This window comes from Oryx dammah, unplaced genomic scaffold (genome assembly GCF_014754425.2).
Source record: "Oryx dammah isolate SB20612 unplaced genomic scaffold, SCBI_Odam_1.1 HiC_scaffold_28, whole genome shotgun sequence".
Classification (NCBI taxonomy): domain Eukaryota; kingdom Metazoa; phylum Chordata; class Mammalia; order Artiodactyla; family Bovidae; genus Oryx; species Oryx dammah.
In genome coordinates this window covers 99,463,652-99,476,133 of record NW_024070212.1, presented here as the reverse complement: position 1 = coordinate 99,476,133, position 12,482 = coordinate 99,463,652, and the positions used below count along the sequence as shown (strand labels likewise).

At 46.9% G+C, this 12,482-nt stretch overlaps 1 protein-coding gene across 7 annotated transcripts in view; it reads left to right on the top strand.

Moving 5' to 3' along the window:
- Positions 1 to 228: 228 nt before the first annotated feature.
- Positions 229 to 12,482, top strand: part of RNF220 (ring finger protein 220) — a 262,276-nt gene continuing 250,022 nt past the window's right edge. Inside the window, exon 1 of one of the 7 annotated variants that reach the window (XM_040231303.1) lies at positions 229 to 959. In XM_040231303.1, the coding sequence (XP_040087237.1) occupies positions 335 to 959 (625 nt within the window). In that variant the 5' untranslated portion in view covers positions 229 to 334. The remainder of the gene's footprint in view (positions 960 to 12,482) is intronic. The other 6 variants (XM_040231301.1, XM_040231304.1, XM_040231305.1 and 3 more) reach the window with 6 other exon arrangements.

The following is a 12,482-nucleotide window of genomic DNA, read 5'->3' as shown; positions in this document are numbered from 1 at the left end:
GGGACCAAAGTCAGCTACGCGTACATCACAGTAAGTTGTCTATTGATTTTCCTGAATGAAAATGGTCTGATGCTGCTGCCCACTGGCTCCTAAAGCCTGTGGTGTCTCATGCCCGAGCATGTGTAAGCCAGAAGGATGGTGTTTCAATCACTTGGGGTTTCCCTTGTCTTTCCTCCCCCTGACCTTCCTCCCCCCCTTTTTTTTCTCTTTGCTGTTTCCACAGGTCTTAAAAGGGGACAATGCCCCAGTAATACTCCCTGCCCTGCTCCCAGGTGCCACTCCCTCCCAGGGAAGACTGCTTCTTGTGTGACACGGGCCACAGAGAGAGACTCCGATGGACTTACACCGGGCAGCCTTCAAGATGGAGAACTCATCCTACCTCCCCAACCCGCTGGCATCCCCAGCCCTGATGGTCCTGGCGTCCACGGCTGAGGCCAGCCGTGATGCATCCATCCCTTGTCAGCAGCCACGACCCTTCGGTGTACCTGTCTCAGTAGACAAGGACGTGCATATTCCGTTCACCAATGGTTCCTACACCTTTGCCTCTATGTACCATCGGCAAGGTGGGGTACCAGGGACTTTTGCCAATCGTGATTTTCCCCCTTCGTTGCTACACCTCCACCCGCAGTTTGCTCCCCCAAATCTAGATTGCACCCCAATCAGTATGCTGAATCACAGCGGAGTGGGGGCTTTCCGTCCCTTTGCTTCCACTGAGGACCGGGAGAGTTATCAGTCAGCCTTCACGCCCGCCAAGCGACTTAAAAACTGCCATGACACAGAGTCTCCCCACTTGCGCTTCTCAGATGCAGATGGCAAGGAATATGACTTTGGGACACAGCTGCCATCTAGCTCCCCCGGTTCACTTAAGGTTGACGACACTGGGAAGAAGATTTTTGCTGTCTCTGGCCTCATTTCAGATCGGGAAGCCTCATCTAGCCCAGAAGATCGGAATGACAGATGTAAGTACCTTGGTGCAGCCCTCCCCTAATCCCAGTAGGCCCTGCCTTACAGTAGTATTCAACAGGTCGGTGGCATTTTTCATGCTCCTCGTAATGGGAAGGGCTGACTCTCCCATTCAGGAGCTGTGGAGTGCTGACATTTACTTGTGTCTTGTCAATGAGCATTGATAGTTCTTATACGAAACGTTTTTCTGAAGGTAGCTGGAGGCACGCTGGCCTGCACTGCTCTTCCTTCCGGGGCACGAGTGGCTTATTCTCTGGGGACTCTGGAGTGGAGGCGGGGGGTGCCGTATATATACCGGAGTGAATGTCATTTCATTAGTAAGCATAGGTTCCTAGGGAATTTGTGTGTTGGAGGGGGCACTGAAGACACCCGTCCATCCCTCTTCCCTTTGCTCTCCTCATTATGTTTCTCTGACCTCGGTATTATTTTTTAGCTTTTCCATTGTACCACATCCAGCAGACTCCACGTGATTTTATTTTCACAACTCTCAGCCCTTGTCCAAATCAGGCTATTTTTCAGAGAAGGACAAAGGTGTCGTCAATCACCATAAAGCATTTCAAACAGCTGTGTTTTCCTTGCAATCGCGAGGCTAGAAAGCCAAGTTCTCTTGGGATTTAACAGGCTTGCTGGGTGCTTATCCTGGGGCTCCCTTGTAGAACTAGACAGGTTGGTCTATGCGACTGCTGTTTTTTTTCTTTTTTTGATGCTCACAACTGTTACCAATTTCTGCTTAAGAAACAGCTCTATCATATTCTCCAAGGGCCTTGATGGGCTCTGGCTACACTCACTAATAGTTGGGGCTAAACCTTTGCTTGGAACTTGTAGACTAGGAATGTTGAACCCTGCCATCCTCACCTCTCATGTAATCAGAAAATAATTGTGTTTTGAAGCTTTTGGACTATGGGTAGACCCCCACAGAGCAGTTTTCTTCAAGCCTGGTGAGAATTTATGAACTGGGGATGTTTTTTTCCAACCAACCCTTTGTTCTAAGATTTGCTTCATTTTATTTTCTTAAGAAAACTACATTTGAGGTTTGCTTTCCCTCTTCTCGGTTTTTTGTGCTCCCCCGTCCTCTCTATAACCACCATCACGAATGCCATTTTTTTCTCTTCTCTTTATGACGCCGAGGAGAGTAATAGAGACGTTGCTGCTCTCTCCCCTGTCGGCACTGCTTCCTCAGGCTGTCTCCTTGAATTAGGCACTGTGTTAACTTTCCTGCGCTAAAAGGCATCTGCCTAAACCCAGCGTACCTTTTCAATAAAAGTCATCATAAAATCAACCTGCCTTGTAAATCCATCGCTCTTTGGTTTTGAAATATGTTGCGAGTGTGTCTTTTATGTCAGCGTCTGTAAGCCTGAGACCTCCCCACTTCAGGGAGAAGGCTGTGTCTGACAGCACAACTGCCTGTGTTCTCTCTGTCTTTTGCTTTAGCTCCTATTCCCCCTTTCTGTACAGCTGACGTGTGTGTGTGTGTGTGTGTGTCTGTGCGTGTGCTCGCAATGATCCTGCTTTGGGGATATACTTGCTGAATGCTGTTGTGTCTGTCTGTTTCAGTTTAGTTTAGTTTTCATTTGTCAATGTGCAAGTGATCAAGGCGAGCTTTAACCTGACCTCTGGCCAAAACTGCCCTGGTTTCGGGTGTGACCAAGTCTGCTCCTTTTTTTCTCCAAACACAAGTTGAAAATGAAACCCTCTCAAAACTAACATGCCACAAAGTAACACCTGGAGATCAAGAAACCTTTCTTCTCTCCTAACAAATCCAGCTTGTCTCCATTTTTCCATTTTTTAGCCCAAACCTGTATCAGACCCCCAGAGTAGGAGGAAGCTTGTTAGTCGAGTCAGAACTCATAGATGCGGATATCCATTCCCCTCCGAGTGTCAAAGCCATAACTCTTCTGTTTGCCTGGTTCGCATTGTGTGGGGGTATCATCCCCCATGGAGATGGATCCCTCAGACAGGAATACGCCTGGGTGGAGAAAAATTAAATGAGTCTGTCTCCCAAAGTGAAATGGAATTCTGACCTTGAAATTAATGAGATTCTGATCAGAAGGGTGGGGAAACTTATTTCAAATTGTAGTGTTGTATAAATTTGAGCCCTTCCCCCTTTTGTTTAAAATATCCTTCCTTTAGTGAGTATTTTGTGTTCTCTTTTTTCCTCTTAAACAAATGTTAGATCTATAGGCATGTCTGAGTGTAGAATGTTTGTCCACTCACATTATCTAGAGTTGCATTTGTGACTGATCTTAAATGAGAAATAAAGGTACAAAGTGCATGGGAGAGTGTTATCTTGTGATAACCCTGGATTTGTGTTCCTTTCTCTTTTCCTTCTCTTGGGTGGGGTAGCAACCATCACAGGGTTGTCCTGGGGAATATTTGTGCTTTGGATCTTGAGTTTTGGAAGGCTGGGGAAACATTTTTCTGTAGGGAAGGGTCGAAGAGGCACCGTGACCAAGTCTGCTGCAGCTTTCTTGGCTCCTGTCATATGCCGACGTGTGTCAGAATATTTATGGTCTGTTTTATGTAAATACATATTTAAGGGCCGTTAGAAGGCCTGATTATTCCCACTAGATGCCTTTCAGGTCCTCCCTACAGAACCGTTTTGAAATAAGTAATATTTCTCAGATAATCGAGTGACAGTATACAAGACTGCTTCCAAGGGGAGCGCTTGAGGGGCAGATGGGGCAGTAAGGGGGCGGGGGTGGGGAGGCAAGAAAAGAGAGGACAAAGTGTTCAGGAGCACAGTGATAGGATACTGTGGCTTTTGCCCAGCTTGCCAAAAATCAACCATGTATATTTTAGATTTTGTAATTCTTAAAATTTAGAGCTAATCCTTGATACAGTTGACTGATTTTTCAGTTCTCTTCATATAAATAAATTTTTTTTCATAAAATGTAAGAGAAGCTATAATTAAATACAACAGTAAATCTCCTAAACAAGCATGTAGCTTGAGGGTTTTGTTGAGGGGGCGGGGTGAGTATGGGGGTGTGTGTCCCTTAGAGTAGAAGTTTTATGACTGAGTTTTAGGTCAATGAAAAAATCAGTTTTACAATGGAAACACTGACAGTTTTTACTGTCGCAGCCACCCCCTGCTCACACACTGCATCCATATGCAGATATGTCCACATCTGAGAGCATTTGAAAGAGGGGCCTGCAGACATGGTGTAATGCACACGTGTTCTCTCCTTCAATCTGGGTACTGATAGGAAGGATTTCTTTTGTGGTTAAGTACCCATTTTTGTAGAAACCAACACAGCTCCTTGGGTAAAGTATTGTCTCTCCTAATAGATGATTCCATTTTGCTGTTCATCTACCTGGCATCACAGGTGATTCCTGAGGTAGGTGTTGGGCTCTATGGAAAAAAGAAGGCTTTACTCAACAGGACTGACTTATTTACCGTGGAAATAGAAGTATTTGATGAGGAGCCATTCATGGAGGATGCATGATTCCCCAAGAAGGGGACTGAGGTAACTCCTGTTTATTGTCATTCCCTGAACCCAAGGCTCCTTGTCCATGTCCTGGGAAATGATGCGAAAATTTATGGACCAATTACAAATAGTCCACGTATGTCTTATATACCAAGTGTCTACAGATATGTTTCCCAAGGCTTTTAAAATAAACATTTCCTCATTAAGGAAACTTTACAACAAAAGGGAAAATAGGAATTCTCTGCTGCCTTGTACTAGAGTCTGTACATTTATGGCCCCCTTAGCACTCTGGCTCTAAGCATGTGCATTTCCTGATTGTTCTCTCTAGGCTACTCCAGGGCCCAGTGCCTGTCTGGGAGACCCAGTCTTTGGCCAGCCTGCCAGTCTGTCCACTCAGCCCAAATTGGCATTGGCCAGGATGCATGTTCACCCTGAGAGCTGAGAGGGACCGGAATTGCCCTTGGGGAGCCATGATGGGCCCTGCTTTCTGGCTCACCTCAGAGGTGGGTACTGGGCACTGACTTCAGGTGGCCCTCTTTCCTGACCCTTCCCTGTGGTCAGGGAACCTGAATGCTCCCAGATGCAGTTTCCAGGTGTTTTGCTTTGCTCTCATCTTTGATATATTTAAAAAGTGACTCACATTTGAAAAGCGCTGAGAAGGAGATGGTATTTTGTACTCTGAGATGTGTCTTTCCAAAGGCACCTATCATTGAAAACCCTATGTCCTAAGAATCAAGTCAACTGAACCCACATAGGCCCAGGGCAGCCTGAAAGGAGCTGGCTGGCTGCATCACTGGAGTGTTGTGAGGGGGCTACGTCCCAAGGGCTCTGGGACTGGGGTGGGTAGGGACCCTGCTCTGAGCTTTTAAGAGAATTGCTCTTGGTGGAGAAGATGTTTGGGGGCAGTTCTCAGGTCACCGGGCTCAACTTCTGGATCGTTGCTGGAGCAGATGACCACTCTGAAAGGGCGTGCACATCATCAGAGATGGGTCAGATGGCTCCCGCTGTACTGACTGCCCAGGCCTAGCCCAACTGTCGACTGTCGGCTCAGCTGCGCCCGGCTTCTCCCGGAGTCCCTGTTCCTTACCCAGCTGGGGTGGGGGGAGGGGAGGGGCAAGAACTCGTGTGATGTGTGTGGTTGTTTCTGGTTGTTCGCTCCCAACACAGTCATGGAGACTCCTTTTCATGCTGCTGGGTTTAATTGTCTTGTTGGGATAAAGAAATGTTTGCACAGCTAAAGTGGGGCCGGGCTGGACGGGAGCAGTCCCTGATGGCTGCAGAGCCATCTGGCCTGGCTTGGCTTGGCTCGGCGCGCCGCTGGCCCGCCCGCCCGCCGGGCGGCTGGGCTCGCTCCCGCTCCCGCTCTCTTCCCCTGCCCTCGCTCCACGCCGCGCCGCTCTGGTCGGCGGCTGCCTCCTCGCACGGCCGGAATGCCTAATCACCATGGTGAGAAAACGGACACCGCAGCCGTCCTCCCTCCTCGCCTCGCGCCCTCCCTCCCATCAATTGTCATGCAGAAGTGATCCGGGCTGCTGTTTCCTCGCGGCCGCCAGCCAGCCCCTCGCCGCTCCCGGCAGAAGGGTGGCTGGTAATTGATCGTTTGGGGGGAGGGGGCGCGGAGAGGCGCGAGGCCGGCCCGGGGGAGGGAAGAAGGACCAGAGAGTGGGCCCCGTTGGCTCACTTGAAAAGGACCCCCCCCCCCCCAGCCTCCATCACGGAGATGGCGTTCAAGTGGTTTCAGAAATGTTGGTGACCTCGCCGTCGCTCGGCAGGACTGCGGGAAAACTCCGGGAGCTGCCCCGGGGGCTGGGTTCCGGGGGCTGCCGGGTCCCCCACCCCCGCTCCGCCCTCCACGCCCAGCGCCTCCAGGTCGCGCTGAGAACCGAGCGCCGGGCGGGTTTCCCGTACGTCGTCCGAGCAGCAGAGAAATGGGGTCGGAGCGAGGGAGTGGGCGGGGGTGTAAACCTAGGAGGGGGCGCGACCACGCGGAGGTCCGAGTGATCCAGGACCCTGCGGGAGGTGCAGAGGGGCGGGTGGCGGAGTGAGGAGGCTAGGGGACACTGCGAGGGGAGGGGGCTTGGGGGACGAGGCTAGGGGAGGCGGGAGCCGGGAGGATGGACGTGTGTGCACACGCGCATCTGGATCTAGCGTTGCCCTCGGCACCCTAGGACTTGGGGTTTCTCACGTAGGTTCGAAATGTTTTCCGCGTTCGTCTTGCTTTTCAAGTCGGGGAATGTTTTCCCAAGTCCCGGGGTTCGTGAATCGCCAGGATGGCTGGTATTCGGGCGAGGCGAGTGGACTTAGCCTCTGACCGTCCGAGGCTCGTAGCCAGCACAGCGGGGTTCGTTAATGTCGCGGCAATTTCTGGAACTCTTCCCACGGGAAGTTTTCCGGGGCTGCCTTCCGGTCAGCGGCCCCAGGTTGATTATTTGGTGGCCCTTTTTTGTTTGAAAACAAAAAACACACATTGTATCCAAATAACAAAAGTTGCTCTCCCTCCCCACCCCCTTTCCTCATTAGGCAGGGAAGAGGAAACTGAAAAATAGAATTATATTTTTATATTGGTTTTCCTTATATTTAACCCTTATTAACGTCACCCATCTGGTTAATAAATATTGGCACACGTTGAACTAGTTTTTGTAAATACTCAGAATTTGGACTGATAGTACATTTAATAGAGTTATATTTTTATGATGGATTTTCATATTTTTAACTCTTTTTAACCACATCCATCTGGTCAATAAATATCAGAATACAGGTTGGAATGTACTCTTTTTAAATATTTGAGACTCAGAGTGATGATACATTTTATTGTAAAACCCACAGGATTTTAACACCAAACTAACAATTTTTGGAATCAAATCTTCCCGTCAGACAGTTGAGCTACATTTTCCAGTGCCATTTCACCCTCCCTAAAAAGAGATGCACGAGAGGCTGGTTCCATCTCTGGGTGGGGAAGACCCCCTTAGGGCAGGAAATGGCAACCCACTCCAGTATTCTTGCCTGGGAAATCCCATGGATAGAGGAGCCTGGTGGGCTACAGTGCACTGGGTCGAGAAAGAGTTGGACATGACTAAGCAACTAAACGGCAACAACAGAGAGGGATGAGATGCAGACCTAAGGATAACATTGCTATATAGCAGCTAAAATGCCTTAAATCCTTTTTTTTAAAAAAATGCCATTTAATTTGTGGCATTTGTGGTTGAACAGAGTGTGATTTTATCCTTTGGAACCTCAAAGTACGTGCTCCAGGGTGGAAATTTCTAAATATCTTTCTTTGGGGCAAGGAGGAGAATTTTCTGCAAAAGAACTTTCACCTACTTAGTCACTTTGTTGTGCCTTTTCCAGGAAAAGATCCTGAACTGGGGCTATGAGTTTAGGCCTGGAGAAATGAGAGGCTGTGGTATAAATCAGTCAATCTAGTAGATGCTAAGTAAATAGGAATAATTCATACCCTTACAACCTTACCCAATGGATCAGACTTTTCTATTATCTCAATCACATTTTACTGCTAGTGTTAAAAAAAATTTACACTAAATCAGTACCAATCACAGCAAAGGGTTCAGTGTTAGTTGAATATTGAATAAATTGATGGTGGTGATTATAATCTGATTTTTAAAGTTTTCATCAATTTGCCACACTTCAGCCTTACACTAGATAATATCCATAAAACTGGGCTGTCCCACAGGTATAGTGGTTTGAGGAAAGGCAGGAAGAATTTATATGCCTTGAGATTTGATGAGGATAAAGGTAGGTAGGCAATTTTTCAAGAGATATGTGCACTTACCTTTCTCAAATATAGATTTATTTTGTTGATTATTTTGGTTGAAAAAATCTTTCATAACTTGAAAAAGTAGTTTAAAATTTGCTTTTCTCTCTTTACTCTAGAAACCTAAGATTAGAGTCTATCCCCTTCCCAAATGTTTTCCCACAGCATCACATCCCCTATCATGGAGTCCACAAATACAGATCTGCTTTGTGTGTATTTTAGGGAAAAAAAGTTTCTACCTGGATCCTGACTGGAGCTGGAAACAGACAGGTGATATGTGGGTTTTGTAAACACATAAAACCATCTGGCAATTCAGACATTTGACCGTCAGTTTTCTCTGTGGAATGTGTTCTGATCGAAGATGACCTAGAGGAAATGGAAGCTGTGTTTTGGGTGGGGGGAAACATGGTGCTGCGTCCGGTGCATTCTGTTCAGCAGACATGGAGCTTTAGGAAAGTCTAGACCTGAATGTGTGAAGGAGGAACCTTTTGGTACAGTCTCATGAGAAATCAAGCCCAGTAAGCCTGAATGTGACTCACCAGATGAGGGTTGTCTTTTTCCACTGAAATTCATTTGTAGGCTGAGACTTATGGCTTTGCATCCATCTTAGAGCAGCAGACAGTCAGAAAGCTGTAGGGAGGGGGCAAGGGCCAGCCCTGGAGAGACCTTTGCTTTATTTTCAGGTATATGATTCCCATTTAGGTGCTAGCTAATCCTATACTGCTCTCACTTGATCTTGCTTTTCAGGGTTTGATTTAAACTGAATCAGAATGGCTTAGCATAATAAATACCTGTTAGAGGGATAAATGCTGTGTTTGCCCCTTTGAGCCTCAACTTGAAGCTGTTTCAGATCAAAAGTAGGGAAGCAATATAACGTAGTGGCTGTGAGTTCAGCCTCTGGAGTAAAATCATGACCATTTAGCTTACTTGTTCTGTGACCCTAGGCAAATTATTTAACCTCTCTGGGCCTCAGTACTGTTATCTGTAAAGTGGGAATTACAGAACCTAAAAGGGTTGTTGTGAAGGACTGAATGAGATTAAGCAAACTAATAATGCTTAGGACAGTTCCTCACACATACTAAGTGTTCAATACATAATAACTATTATTATTTCAAGGACAATCTGGTGGTATAATCGTCCTTGTTAGAAGCACTGATGTAGTCAAACACAGGGTCATTAATGGCTAGCATGTATGTAGGATCCTTTCATGCACTCATGGCTTATGGTGATGTGGAAAGAGGGGAGGGAGAGAGGCTCAGCTCTTTTCTGTGATAGCAGCTGCTTCACCTCTCTGCATTATTATCCATCTACCAGGATTAGCCCTGGTGGCCCTCTGACCTCTTTCTCCCTTCATTTTATTGAGAAACAAGGTAATATTTCAGTTAAAGAAACTGAGTCTCTGAGCCAGGAAGGGACTTAACTAGGGCTAGATATCTAACCTAGTGGCCCAGGTTAGAAAATCCAAATCTCACCAGATTGTCTTATTCTGGAATTTTGTATTATCAGATATTATTTGAAATAGATGGGTCATTAGAATTTGTGTGTGCTAGAAATTTGGGCCATATATAATCAGATTTGCTATAATGGCATTTGACTAGTATTAGAATTCAAAGTCCCAGAGTTTCTAATATGTCCTCAGACTTTAAGTTATACAAGCACTTTCTCCCCCTCTCGCCTATGTAAGAGAAATCTGTGAACCTTCCCCCATCTGTGTGTGTCACAGTCCCACAGCATGATGGATTGTCTCTGCTTGGGGGAGGCTTAGGATGGGGCTTGAAGGGGCCTTGTAGGTCAGGAGAGAAATACAGCAGCAGGACTGAGCTGGGGGGGCTGCTGGGGAGGGATTAGCAGGGGAAGGGGAGGGCAGAGTTGGGCGGGGACAGACCTCTTCCATAGTGTCTGTGTGCATTCTCCTAGGAGTAAAAGAAGGCTGTCCATTACCCTGAGCGCACAAATAAACTCAGTGTTTTTCTCTTTGTAGAAAGAAAGCCCCAGGGGGCTTGGGAACACCAGAAGCTGCCCGCCCATCAGTGGGAGAGTTGGGAAGTAGGAGGATGGGAGTGAGAAAGACTGACCCTCTGCCTGAGGACCTTGGATTTGGGTCTGTTATTTGAATATAACCGCTCAAAGTTGAAAAGGCTGCTGTTCAAATACATGTGTAGCAGAAATAGCCATTGGAGGCCAGTTGTCCGATACCTCAATCCCTATGAGTTCCTTCATGGCTCCATTTAAGAGAAGGGGTTCCGGTCACTTTGAGGGCCAGAATGTCTCCATAGATCATAGGGCACCCATTCTCCTCTCTCCCAGGCCCCAGTTCTTTCTTCTCGCAGACTTGGAGGCATATGGGAATAAGGAGGGAAATGTTGAATGTTAATGTTCAGTTTTTAAAGAAAGGGAGAAAAGTCTGGGATTTAGGCTCCAATGCCATAGTCATGGTTAGGAAGGAACTCTAGGAAAGGAAAGAGCTGGGTCTGAGAGGTAGATAGGGAGGCGAGGGCAGCAGTGCATTTGAGAGTAAGTAATCAGCAGGACCGCAGTCAGGGCCTAGGCTTTGGCTTCCTTCCTGAGCAGTAAAATGTAAAAAAAAAATCCTTAGAACAACAAAAGTCTGGACGCATGGGCTTCCTTCCTGACAGGCCAACCTGGTGGGGCTTCATTCAGCCTGAGCAGCAGTCAAGGCTGATTTACGGGTAAGAGGTCCAGACAGACATGTGTGCTTAACCCCTTCCTAGCTGCCGAGATGACTCCTTAGAAACGCTACCCTCCTCTCCCAGCTTCCCTTCATGGTGTGGGTAGCTCTTTATTGTTATTGTTTCTTTATTCGAAGAGAGTCCCTACTGCTGAAGGACCCAAAATCTTCTTCATGAAGAAGCTGGGTCTCTGAGAAGTTGAATGACTTGAAAGAGATCTTACCATCCAGCTGGTACTATGGCTTCTGGCAAGTGTAACTAACAGGCTCTTGGTGACATTACATTGACTTTGGAATGTTGTGTCCTTCTTAGATCATGGGAAGTGCCTCCTGGAATCTCTATTGGGGTGATCTGTGAGTCTCTGTTCCACATCTATAAAATACTGGTACTGCAGAAGGAAGGGTGCTGCTCATCGAGGGTGTTTTTAGGTGGCACTGTGGATAAAACTGAGGCTTCCAGGTGGCGCAGTGGTAAAAAAAAAAAAATCGGCCTGCCAATGCAGGAGATGCAAGAGATGCTGGTTCGATCCCTGGTCGGGAAGATCCCCTAGAGGAGGAAATGGCAACCCACTCCAGTGTTCTTGACTGGAAAATTCCATGGACAGAAGTTCATGGGGTTGCAAAGAGACAAGACTGAGCGACTGAACACTCACGCACGTGGATAAACCTATGGCAGAGTACAGGAGGCATGGTTCAGTTTCCATCTGATAGTATGATATGTTCATTAGTTCATTTAATCATTCAGTTAGTATTTTCTGAATACCTGTCCTTCCAGACACTGTGCTGGGTGCTGGTGATATGATGATGGGCAAGACAGATTAGAGTCCTTGCCTTATTGGAGCTGGAAGCTTAACAACCAATTGCAGGATGTCGTGAAAAGTACTCTAATAGAGGAAATGTAAAACATCATAAGGTTAGAATCAGGAGCACCTAATCTTGTCTATGAGTCAGGGATAGTTTCTATGGGATAAGCTGATATCTGAAGATCAGGAGGTCACTCAAAGAGGCTAGGTGTGACAGTTTGTTTTTCTGGACAAAGTATGGCATCTGAGTGTGGAAGAAAGAACTTCAGAGCTGCCAAGCATTACTCATAATGGTGAGTGTGTGTGTGTATGTTAGTCGCTCAGTTGTGTCCAACTCTTTGCAACCCCATGGACTATAACCCGCCAGGCTCCTCTCTTCATGGAATTCTCCAGGCAAGAAAGCCCCATGATGGTGAGTAAGAATAGGATTTCTCTCTGCCAGGGCTTCAGAGCTGACTTTGGATCTCTATTATATTTCATCTTATAGCCAGCCATTCTTGAGACTGTCTGTCTGGTGCTTATATGGTTCTGAGGCTTAACATCATGTAGGATCTTTCTTGTAAAGTAGCTTTCTAAAGATCAATCACTAGCAAATACTTTCTGATGACACATATCTTAAGAACCATGAGCACCCACAACCACGCTTGGGATGGAGCAGCCACTTGGGAAATATTTGTCAAATGCAGGACAACCTCGACCCTAATGGTGTTTAGGGGGTAGGTCAAGGGCCCTAAGTTTTATTCTAGAGTTCCTGTTCTACTACTGTTCCTGTTCCTGTTCTATACTTGCCTTGCCTGGAGACTTGATGGGTCTCAAGATCCGGAGTACTCCTG